General features: G+C 46.0%; 1 protein-coding gene across 1 annotated transcript in view; it reads left to right on the plus strand.

The window, feature by feature from the left end:
* MYO15A (myosin XVA) overlaps positions 1 to 8,896 on the plus strand; it is an 87,880-nt gene extending 78,984 nt beyond the window's left edge. The window contains exons 62-68 of the mRNA XM_018569305.1: positions 574 to 670; positions 2,402 to 2,562; positions 2,644 to 2,777; positions 3,042 to 3,175; positions 3,812 to 3,945; positions 5,845 to 5,985; positions 8,789 to 8,896. Of these exons, the coding sequence (XP_018424807.1) occupies positions 574 to 670; positions 2,402 to 2,562; positions 2,644 to 2,777; positions 3,042 to 3,175; positions 3,812 to 3,945; positions 5,845 to 5,985; positions 8,789 to 8,896 (909 nt within the window). The remainder of the gene's footprint in view (positions 1 to 573; positions 671 to 2,401; positions 2,563 to 2,643; positions 2,778 to 3,041; positions 3,176 to 3,811; positions 3,946 to 5,844; positions 5,986 to 8,788) is intronic.
* Positions 8,897 to 12,413: the final 3,517 nt, after the last annotated feature.

Genomic DNA, 12,413 nt, shown 5'->3' on the forward strand with positions numbered 1-12,413 from the left:
CCCCCCAAGCAGATGATTGGACAATGAAGGAGCATCACAACACTGATGAGGATTTTACTCTGCTCTCTCCTTCTAATAGCAAATGTCCAGTGTTAGACTGACAGCACTATGCAGTGATGTAGCACCTGATTGGCTTCTAGTGCTGCCCTTCCCTCTCCCAGTCTGAATCCTGTTCTTCAGATTACAGGAAACTAATATATAATAGCTCATGGTACCTGTGTTTAAAAATGAATTGAATCCTTTTTGAAAGCAAGCCAGGGCAATTCTTACTGAACATATGATGAAAACAATCTTTAAGCCACGGGTACCTTCAGTGAAAACCGCGTGTCAGAATGACCAGTAAGCATATAGGAATATATATTGCTTTTTCTTTCAAGGATGAGCTTGGTCTTTCCACTTCTGCATCACCAGCCTTCCTGTTGGTCAGTTAGGCTTCCCGCTATATTAAAGGACCAATAGTGAAGCTCAAGAGGTGAAAGAGATGGGGCTAGTCCTAATCTATTATTTGCATGTATGAATGTAATGTGCTTTTATGAGTGGAAGACTTAACTCTGTGCATTCTTTTATGGTTAGGTGGCCTTTGATGTCATAGAAGAGATCTGCACTGAGATGGGGGTGCACAGAGACGAGGCCTACCATGAATATGCCATCTTTGCTGTTACCAACCGGGGTAAGATGGGGAACAACACCACACACCTCCAAGCTAAGACCAACAAATGCCACATCCATGTTCCAGATACAAATGTGCCTTCCTAACTTAAAATGTTAAACAGTTCCCTTGCTGTTTAAATCAATACATAGAAATATATTAACAAATACATCTATTTTTCAAAAAATCACGAGGATTAAACTAAAGTCAGGTTTAAGTCCTTTTTTTAAACATGTTGTAGTATGGAAAGTCTATAGATCACACCTGGGGCTTGACATACTGTCTATGTTGCTGCACCAGAAAGCAAACAAATAAGAGAAGCCATCAGAAGGGAGGAAGCCATATGATGGGGCCATTGGTCAGGACAGAGAATGGCTCTTCATTCTCTGCTAATCATCTCCTCTGCCAAGTCTATACATCCCTATAAAGAAATGTTGAAGGCATCAGGTTAAGACCTTCGTTTTTAAAAATGATGGCAATGACGCATGCCACTGAAAGGGGCAGTGAATTGAGATGTTGAAGGGAAGAGAGGCAAAACAGGAAGTAGCACTTTTAGGCAACTCATACTGCGGATGCCCTGTGAGCTCTAGAGGCAGTCTCAGGCCAAGCGACACCCAGGCAAGATGATGTGCAAATGTTAATTCCAGAGGCAGTCTCAGACCATGTGGCTCCCAACAAGATGATGTGCATATGCGAGTCCCAGTGTCAGTGATAGGGCAGGAGACACCCAGGCAAGATTATATGCATACAGTATGTGAGTTCCAAAGACAATCTTAGACCAGGAGACACCAAGGCAAGATGACATGCATATGTGAGTTCCACTGGCAGTCTCCGTGTAGGAGACAATCATGTATGGAACATCAACCAGAAGCATTAACGAGTCACAGGGCTGAGTCTTGTGTTTTAGAAATAATTCCAATGAAGCATGAAACTGAAAGGGACAGTGAATAGAGATGTTGCAAGGAAGAAGGGCAAAATGGGAAGTTGCTCTTTCAGGCAACTCATACTGCTGGTGCCCTGTGAGTTCTAGAGGCAATCTCAAGCCAGGAGACACCCAAGCAAGGTGACATGCATATGTGAGTTCCAGAGGCAATCTCAAGCCAGGAGACACTCAAGCCAGATGGTATGCATATGGTGGTTCTAGTGACTGTCTCAGGCCAGGTGGTACCCAGGCATAATGACATGTATATGTGAATTCTATAGACCGTTTCAGGCTAGATGGTACCCAGGCATGATGACATGCATATGTGAGTTCCAAAGGCAGTCTCAGGTCAGGTGGCACCTAGGCAAAATTATATGCAAATGTCAGATCCAGAGGCAGTCTTAGCCTGGAGACACCCAAGCAAGATATCATGCATATGCAACTTCCAATGGCTGGCTTGCCCATGCAAGAATTAAAGAGGCCGAGATGTTTATTTGCCCAGGTACCCTCTGCAGTTTCTGTCAGTCTTATATCTCTGGCCAAGCTACGGGGCCAAGTAATGGACCATGGGATGGTGCAAAGGAAGTTATTCTGCATTCAGTATTTCCCTTATGCTATCACTCACTAACTTACCATTACAGTGTAAGCAAAAAGAAGCCAGGTGATCAGTATCCAGACTTCAGCTTGTAATGACTGCAGGTCATGTGATTGGAGCTACTTGGAAGAAATAAAAATATAAATGTCTTGCATAAGACCTCACCTTGCCTGTTCAGACAGATCAGGTGGAGACACTTCCCATAATGTTACACTCTAATCTCTTCCTCCTACAGGTCAGAATGTAAGACCTCTGAATAGGAAGGAATACATCCTGGATGTTTCAGCTGAAATGGAGCAGACTGATAGTAACTACATGTTCTGGTTCAGAAGAATCATCTGGGCTCAGCCACTAAAGTTTGAGAATGAGCTGTATGTGACCATGCATTATAACCAGGTACAGTAGAGACATGAACATGGTGGAGGCATGGCGCTAGCTGTAAACAGACGGTAATGCTTCTTTGTTCTCGCTTGCTAGGTCTTACCAGATTACTTGAAAGGATTGTTTAATGTCTTCACTCATGCTAAGCCCACCGAGCAACAATTCCAGCAGATTTCAAGACTGGCGGCCTTACAACACCGCGCTAAGGATAGTGTTTACCTGCCTACCGCGTACGTATGCCATCTTTGCAGCCTGCCATGTGACTTCCAGTCAGATCTGTTTTTGTGCACGGAAAACTGGTTGATGGGTTTGGTAAACAGAAGTGGAATGTGCATCAACCTATCCACTTACGCAAGCCCTTATTCTGCCTATATGTCACTGTATTATTTAACATATCATAGCACATTTCATAACCTCAACAGCTAGAGGCTATAATTAGCTGGGCCACCTATGTGGTGTTTTTATTTGTTCTAATTTCCTGTACCACCCTACAGGCGTGAAGTCCAAGATTACATCCCCAACCAGTTTTACAAGTCGGTGAAACCTCAGTCGTGGTTGAATATGGTGATGCAGCACATGCAGCAGATTCAGCCTCTGAGTCCTCACCAGGGAAGGGCTCAGTTCTTAGGTAAGGAGCGTCCACAGGAAGTACAGATCTTATCCACAATATACCACCACACCAAATCCATTCTCCCTTGCACTTCTTCTGTCCATGCATGGATTGCTTAATGGATATTTGAATTCCCTGTAATGGGTTCATCTTGCAGCCTAATAAAAAATGCTGTTATAAGATCTTTTTCATCTTAGTAGTCGATTAACTAATACAATACCAAATATGTCTATTAGCCCTGATGAAGAGGCGAAGGTCCCTGAGACATGTTGACTCTCCTTCGCCATAAAGATTGCCATGGTTTAGAACATTCTTTTAGACACAGTAACTCTCCCACTCAAAGGAGTGGAACATGCATTCTGCTTTTGCATCGCCCCACTGGTGTGATTCACCCTCTGTATTTGTCTTGGTGACCATTGTCATTGGAACAGAAAGTGATGAGAAAGCCAACTATTTACGGTTTCAACCAAAACAGAAGGTGGGGGAGACCTTCCAATGCGGACACCTGTTACCATTCACTATTCTATCCAGTGCAGAAACAGAAAATTTTGCCTAGACATACACTTTAAAGACACATCCATCTTGCAAAATGGCTGCCAGTGCTGGGTGTGGTTGACAACACATAATATAGCAATATGTTTTCTCCTCTCGCAGGTTTGGTCAGTGCCTTCCCCATGTTCGGCTCTTCTTTCTTCTACATCCAGAGCTGCAGTAACAACATGGTCATCTCCCCGTGTATCCTGGCGATCAACCAGAATGGACTGAATTTCCTGAACAAAGAAAACCATGTATGTGTAGATGATACACTGTCAGCAGAGATTTCTGTTTATTTTGTTGATGGGTTGGATCTCTTGTGGACACCCTAAGGCCACCTCAGATGTGACATCTGCTTCCCTTATGTGATGAGTAATATCATATCCTGTGACGTTGACAAGGCTGTCTTCATCCTCAGCAGTTCTCTTTAGAAAGAGTATAGAGACAGAAACCATACTGCAACTCTACCGTAGTGTATCCAGATCTGGTAAGATGACAGTATAGCTAGCCTACCACGTCCAATCAAAATGGACAGATGCGTCACGTGTCCCTCAGACTGAGTCAGATTACTGCTGCTTTTCTTGTTAGGTGGCAGTGCTAAAATTGAGTTCTGTGGTTATTATTATTATACAGTACTTATATAGCGCCAACAGTTTGCGCAGCGGTTTACAATATAAGGAAGACATTACAATCACAATACCATTCAAGACAAGATGGTAAGGAGGGCCCTGCCCCTGAGGGCTTACAATCTAAAAGGGAGGGCGTTCCCATGGTCTTGTCACCTTAACCATGGGGGAATTAAGCCTGAACGTCAATCTGGCCTATCCTAAGGTCTACTGTTGATCTTCTTCTATACACTGAGTGGCCAGTTTATTATGACCACCTGATGTTTGTAGGCAAATTAGGTATAATTAGCTATAATTTTGCGCTGAAGTTGCTAGAGGGCCAGACCATTATAAATAGGGAAGCAGGTTGTTTACCACGACAGTAGAAGTGATTTTGTTCTGAAGATACGGGGAAACAACGCGATTTAACAGCCTTTGAACGTGGGATGATTGTTGGCGCTCGGAGCCATGGAGCGAGTATCAGCAAAACAGCAGAATTAGTTAAATGTTCAAGAGGGGCTCATTGTTAAAGTGTTTAAAGACCGGACTATCAGCCGAAAATCTGGGTCTGAACGTGCAAATTGTGGCCGTCAGCGACTAGTCAATGTTAGGGCAGAACGGAGAGTGGCAAGACTGGTACAAGACCACAGAAGGGCAACAGTGCAGTGTCAGATTCCTCGCATCACCTTTCATCATCTCGTGGAGTCACGAGGCGGTCCAACAAAGTCATCTCGTGGAGTTATCTCATGGCCCAACGAAGTACTGATGGGGTGGTCATAATAATTGGGCCACTCAGTGTACGTAGTAAGCCATACAGATCACCTAATTGGTGATTTGCACAAACTCAGCAATATGGAAAGTCTTTTAAGGCCACTTTTACAGGTTATCATGCATATTTCATTTCCATTTCTCCTGGCCCCATGTTGCTATGTTCACACTATGCACATTTTAGTCTTTGTAGCCAATTTTGGGCCTACGAAGACTTGTTTAGATTGCCTAACTGGATATATACCACAAGGCTGGTGCAGTGGAACAGTATGGGTTATGGAAAACTCACCAAAGGGTCACCCTTACGCAACTCCTGAAATATTGGCATTGTGACTAGGTTGGCAACATACGAGAAGCTCTTACAGTGAGACTTGCGCACCTTCAGTTAATACACAGCATACAAATTTTCATTCCAGTTCATTTGTTTGTTAATTCAGTTAAAAGATGTCATTGGTGATTGGTCACAGTTGGTTCAAACATGGACAATCTCTGCCTGCACTAGCAAACATATCCCTCAGCTTCCATCATCTACATCACACCTTCATTTAAAGCCATACTGGACCATTTATGGTAATCTGTAGAGCCAGCAGTGTACCATCATAATTCCACTGTGAGGCTAAGCCAGTCCCAGCTGCTCATCTTTGACCTACCAGTTGTCGCTTTTTGGTTATTAATGAACACTTTTTTAGGCCTCCGTACTGATTTGTAACCTGAAGGCATCAACTGAGCTTCTTTGTGAAATGCACTGTCAGTTACACATCATTTGTTTTTGCTTTATAGGATGTGGTGGTAACATTCCCTCTGAAGGACATCCAGAGCACCAGGACTCAGCGTCCGGCACCGGGGTTCAGTTACCCGTATGTGGACATATTGTTGGGTGACATGACATCACAACGGATAACACAACTACAACTGGAACAGGTGAAACAGGGTCTCTTTCTGATGCAGAAGCATACTAGAAAGACAGAGATTGATTTATAGAGTTCACTGGGTACAATACAAGGAGAAAGGTGTTCAGGGTAACAAATGTTTTAACTGTAATGGGTTAAAATAAATTTGATCAAGGCAGTAGTCTGGGATCCAGAAAGTCATTGGCATAAGTGTGGACTACAGAAGGGGTGAAGGACTCAGCCTTGGAGTATGTTGAATAAAACTTGGGGAAAATCTTTAATCGTAGCATGGAGAATGGTTGGAATTTGGGATGCACCGATACAGGTTTTCGGTATCGAGTACGAATACTGATGTTTTGCTTTCGCCGATGCCGAGTACCGATACCAGTGCTTTCACTGGCATGGAGCCGGCTTCTCAGGCAATCAGGGAGGCGGGCCATTACGTCCCGGGCAATCAGGAATAACAAGCCACCTGGCTTCCTGATTGCCTTGGAAGCCGGCTCCATGTTGTTTAGCCTGCTAGATTGTGATTTGCCAGGAAACCGGCTTCCCGGCCAATCAGGAAGCCGGGCGATGAGTAATGACCTGCCTCCCTGCTTGGCTGGGAAGTCGGCTCCATGCCGATTGGCTGGAAAGCCAGCTTCCCAGCCAATCAGCAAGGAGCTGGCTGTTCGGCTGGCTCGCTGCTGATTGGCTGGGAAGCCGGCTTCACAGCCAATCAGCATGGAGCCAGGGTTCTAGCCAATCAGGAAGCTGGGAGGTGGGTCATTACTCACCGCCCGCCTTCCTGATTGCACAGGAAGCTGGCTCCATGTTCCCCTATGGCACTGCCATTGTTCCAGTATCAGAGAAGGTATCGGGGCATTTGGGCGAGTACGAGTATTGACACCGATACCAATACTAGTATCGGCATTGGTGCATTCCTAGTTGGAATGCTTTATTTAAGCCCCCCAGACAAAATTAGCACTTAATCGTTGCAGTGCGGGGGTAGTTTTTAATTTTCCCAGAGTTCTTCTTTAATGTTAAGAGAGCTGCAGACTGCACTTGGGGACCCCGCCGGACTTTCAGAACCAAGAACGAGTTGATCTTTAGAGCTGGTTTCGGGTATTCTAAATCTGCCAATGACAAATGCCAATACTTGCCCCTTCTTCTCCTGAATGTAGCTCAGACTTTCAGAGGGCTTTCAGCTCATTGATTCAGCTCCTTTGTCTCTCCTCTGTGTCTATTCCTCCCTTTGCTTTACCCTTGGATCTCTAACAAGACCAGATAGGAGGCGGTATGTTGTGTAGTCACTTATCATGCTCCAGCAATCATTGCACTCATATTGGTGTCCATACCCATCCTACATGCTTCATAAACAGGTGACGTCGTGCAGTAAAGCTCCATTGATGCTCATGGCTTTTTGATGACAATTTTTACTTTATTGTGCTTGTGTCAGCTTCATAAGTGAATGTGAACAGTCTTATTGGCCTATTTGTAAGCACCGCACACTGTGGTTCCTCTCACTGGCTCATACGTCCCATAGTGACCTCTGACCTGGCCGGAGGAACTACATTGCAAGTTACCTATAATAGAATAGTACACTCTATGGAGTGCCTAGATCAGGGGTGGGCAACCTCAGCACTCCAGCTGTTGTGGAACTACAAGTCCCATGAGGCATTGCAAGACTCTGCCAGCCACAGGCAGTGGCGTCACAAGGGGGGTGCTGCCCGCACCCGGGTGACACCATTGGAGGGGTGACACCAAAATGACTCACAGTCATTTTGGTGCCACCCCCTCTGAAAAGTCGGGTGCTCGGTCATGGACCGAACGCCCGACAGTATCAGGAGAGAGGAGGGGACCTGGCGGCATACCTTATCCCGCTGGGTGACTGTCCCCTCCTCTCAGTATCAGAATACTGCCGCGCACAGTGACGTCTCGGCGGGGTGACACTCGGTTACCGCTCCGGGTGTCACCCAGCCTCGGGATGCCACTGCCCGAAGGCACTCTGCCCTCTTCTGTATCTAACAAAATGTTGTCAGTCGGGCTTCTGTCTTCAATGTTTGAATAAACTCCAGCGAGGTATCCCCCCACCAAAGACTTCTCTAGCCAGTAAGCTGTGTGGTCAACACCCCTTTATCTGTTCTAGAATTGTGCATCACAAGCACACTAGATCAGGGGTAGGCAACCTCAGCACCCCAGCTGTTGTGGAACTACAAGTCCCATGAGGCATTGCAAGACTGTGACAGCCACAGGCATGACTCCCAGAGGCAGAGGCATGATGGATTTGTAGTTTCACCGCAGATGGAGGGTGGAAGTTACCTACCACTGGTCAATGGAGTCCAGTTTGTGCTGCAGGTTCACCCGACCTGATCAGAATTGGACAAACTTTTGGGGGGCAACCTCTAGATCAGGAGTACGAAAACCTTGGCACTCCATCATGCATCTGCGAGTCATGCCTGTGGCTGTCAGGGTGTTGCAATGTCTCATGGGATTTGTAGTTTCAAAGCAGCTATAGGGCCAAAGTTTGCCCACCCCTGAACTAAAGGTTGCCCCGGCAAAATTTGACCAGTTCTGGTCAGGTTGGGTGAACCTGCAGGACACACTGGACTCCCTTGACATAGAGTAGTCAACCTCGGCACTCCAGCTGTGCTGAAATTACAACTCCCATCATGCCTCTGCCTCTGGGAGTCATGCCTGTGGCTGTCAGGGTCTAGCAATGCCTCGTGGGACTTGTAGTTCCACAGCAGCTGTAGTGCCGGAGTTTGCCTACCCCTGCTGTAGATTCAAGTCATTTTGTACATTGGATCCGTTTTTCCCGCTTGATTATTATGGGGTGTTTCTTCCTCTTCCAGTGCATCAGCTTTCAGCATAAAAAAGCAGCAATGCATGTAGTTCTTATGAAGCAATACTTCTCCGTGCACATTGTCCTGGGACACACCACAGTCATTATAGAGAGTTAGAAAGCCCCTTCAGCATGCTGTCTGCCCCATGTTGGTGTCTCCATGCATATAAAAAAAGTGCTCCAAGTCGTGACAAACGCCTGACCCTCCCACCCAGCGAGATCACGCTGCTCTGATCGCCGCCACCGCTAGAGACCTCTCTGCACTTTAGATCAGATATACCGCACACAAAAAAACAACAACCAGCATCTTTGGAAGGAGATCGTCTATTTCCATCAGGACAAGGTTGCCTCGAAGGACTGCTTAAAGGAAACGTCCATAGCTGAAAATGTTAGTTTTATGCCTGTTGGGCTGTTCCAGTTGTTTGCATCACACTGGCCTAGCACAAGCAGGACTACACAAACCCCCCACCCCTCTTCTATTTTATATAACACAAAGGAATGGGTGTTCTGTAGTCCTCAGAGATGGCTGGGAACAATGTGATTGATATTAGCCAGCACAGTGCACATGAAGCGACCTCTGGATTTCTGGCAGGATCCGCAGGTTTCATTTTTTTTTTTACGTATCAAACAGATATAACAAAACAGGTCCAATGGTATATTTAAAGAACTATGAGGTGAGTGATTTCCACTCATCCTTATAGTTAGAGCCGACCTGTGACAAAGAAGCTGTCACAGGTCGGCTCTATCGATCGGGAAACATGCACCGGTCTGCTCACTTCCCGATCGTCTCCCTGCAGTGACTGTCAGTCACCGCTCCCTGCAGGGATTCCCCCCTCCCTTCTCTGGTCCTCCAGCGCTGACTGGAGGAACGGACGGGGGAAGGGGCGGGCACAGCTGGCTCTGCCTCTAGATTGGCAGAGCCCGCTGTCACTCACGCAGCTGGGTGGATCTTGACAGTAATGTCGGATCCGTCCCGGCTGCGTGACGCTCTCAGTATATTGCGGGCAATATCTCGCTATATACTGAGCTTTGGGTCACCGTAGGAGGTTAGTTTATATCCTCCCGTGACCCTAAAGAGAATTATGGGGGAAAACACTTACCCCATAGTTCTCTTTTAAGAGACCAGAAGGGAGCAATGTTACATGTTTGGTTTAGATTCAGATAACAGAAATGTTACATTATATGAAGAAAAGTTCATTTCAGCACCAAGGACAGCAGATGTTTAAAGGGACACCAAGCTGTCCCTGACTATTGTGTCACCTTTTCTTTACCCGTACCTCCCTCCCTAGCGGCACATACTCACCTTTCCCCCCCCCCCCCCCCCCATCTCTACGTCCAGCCGCTGTGAATGAGGAAAAGAAGCCCTGTGTAAGCTCCGAGTCGCTCCAATCAGAGCTTACACAGAACACTACTGGGCCAATCACCAACACTGTTACATGAGAGGAAGGGGAGTAAGTCACATGCTCTTCCACACCCACAAGTACCGGTTATACTGGCTACAATGGAGGTGGGGGTTAAAGGAAAGGTGACTGTGTGCTGTTGGGGGGTATTAAAGAGAACCTGTTGCTTTACAGAGTATGGCCAAAGCACAGGTTTGCCCTATAGAAGCACAAATTCTACATTAGTGGTCGGCTGTGTGCTGGAAAATATCAATGCCCATTGTAATGCCAATGCATACAAAGCATGAGAGCATCACGTGGCTTAATTAGTTCAGCAAGAGTTTATTGTTCTCAGTAGGCAGTTAAAACAGCCAAAGCGTTTCAGGGGGCCCTTGAATATTGGCATTGAAATGCCCAGAAATTAGGAGGAAAGCTTCCTTTGCACTGAAGTGCTTTGACTTCCTCCTACTAGTCACTTACCCATGACTAGTAAGTGACCCCTCCCCCCCAATCTGCTACATATATCGGTACATGGACCTCAGATCACAGTGCTCACATACTAGGAAGGTAAAAATACTCAATATTCATCAATTTCATCTACCTCCGACAGATTTCCCCCAATCTGACCTCTTCGATACCTTAAAAACATTCATTGTCATTTGGAATTCTGTCTTTAATATCTGAATAGGCTCTAGATAGGTGTCCTCCTCTTAGCCAGTAAATCATGTGATCAGCATCCCTATTTTGGAATTGTGCATCGTGGACACACTATATGAGAGGTAGGCAACCTTGGCACACCAGCTGTTGGGAGACTACAAGTCCCATGAGGCACTGCAAGACTCTGGCAGCCCCAGGCATGACTCCCAGAGGCAAAGGCATGATGGGAGTTGTTGTTTCCTCAATGCTGGAGTGCCGAGGTTGCCTACCCCGGCTCTATAGTATGCCCAGCAATGCCAGATATGAAAGAGAAAAGAAGAGAGGACATTGGGTCGTAGCACACTATGAGGAATGGGAGCGGGGTCATACAAGTGTCCGCAATCCTAAGCTGGCCGTACACCAGCAACATTTTGTTCTGAAAAATTTGTTTTTGGAAAGTTTATTCAATAATAGTTAAAGTACAACTGAACCCAAAACTTTCTTTTTAAGTTTTGGATGGAGTGGAGAGGGATTAGACCTCCTGACAGGTTTTTATTGCTGTCTGTGTCCCCGTTATGGAGATTCACCCCTCTCTATTGTCCTGCTGACAGCTTTTACTATAACTTTAAAGGAAAGAGCGTCTGCCTCATTCATCAAGAACAGCAAGAGAACTGCCAACCTGCGTTGCCCACGGCAACCCGATTTTACTTGACCCACTGCTTTGGGCTTGTTCACACGACGTCCGGATTCTGTCCTGACCAGAACCGTGCGCTCCTGCATCCCAATGTATCCCTATGTGTTTTATGGGCTACAGTTCTCACGTGCGTAGTCCGGCCCGGCCCGGACAGAGAAAATACTGCATGTCACATTTTGTCCGGTCCAGATACGATCTGGAAACGCACGAACGCGTCAAAAACACAACGACAATGCACCGCACTGCAGTTAACATACTGACAAGCCCCACTCCCAACAACCACAAAAAGAGAGACAAAAACGCACGGCACGCATAGCACCGCGTCTGCAGATCTGGGCCAGAAAATTGTGTGAACAAGCCCTTAGGGTTGTCACCAGAACAGGAATAGCTGGGAAATCTTCCAATGAGGACACTAGTTCTAAAGAGCACCAAGGATTTTCTTCTCTTTTGGAGGGATTTCCTCTCACTTCCTGTTGTGGCTATCAGGCAGGAAGTGAAGGAAAATCTCCCCAATTGGACACAGTTGGCAAATAAAAAAGCTTATAGTGGTTATAACCTTCTCTATCCAAAACTAAAAAAAAAAGTGTTGGCTCCATTTCTACTTTAATGGCATCCTTGTCAGGGAGATTCACCCTCATGATTTGTCCTGGTGACCGTTGTCACTGAACGGGAAAGAAAATCCCACATTTTGGGTTGTCACTAGAACAGGAATAGTGGGGACACTAGATCTGGAAAACACCAAGGATTTTCTTCTCTTTGGAGGGATCTCCTCTCACTTCCTGTTGTCTATTAGACAGGAAGTGAAGGGAAATCGGATGCATTATTAAATGTTCTGATCAGATTTTTTTTTGTATGAACATTCGTAGGGCAATCTACGTGTGTATGGCCGGCTTTGACCTTGAAAGAACTTCTTTTGTAATGTTCTT

The sequence above is a fragment of the Nanorana parkeri genome, unplaced genomic scaffold (assembly GCF_000935625.1).
Source record: "Nanorana parkeri isolate BGI_ZX_2015 unplaced genomic scaffold, ASM93562v1 scaffold1320, whole genome shotgun sequence".
NCBI lineage: Eukaryota > Metazoa > Chordata > Amphibia > Anura > Dicroglossidae > Nanorana > Nanorana parkeri.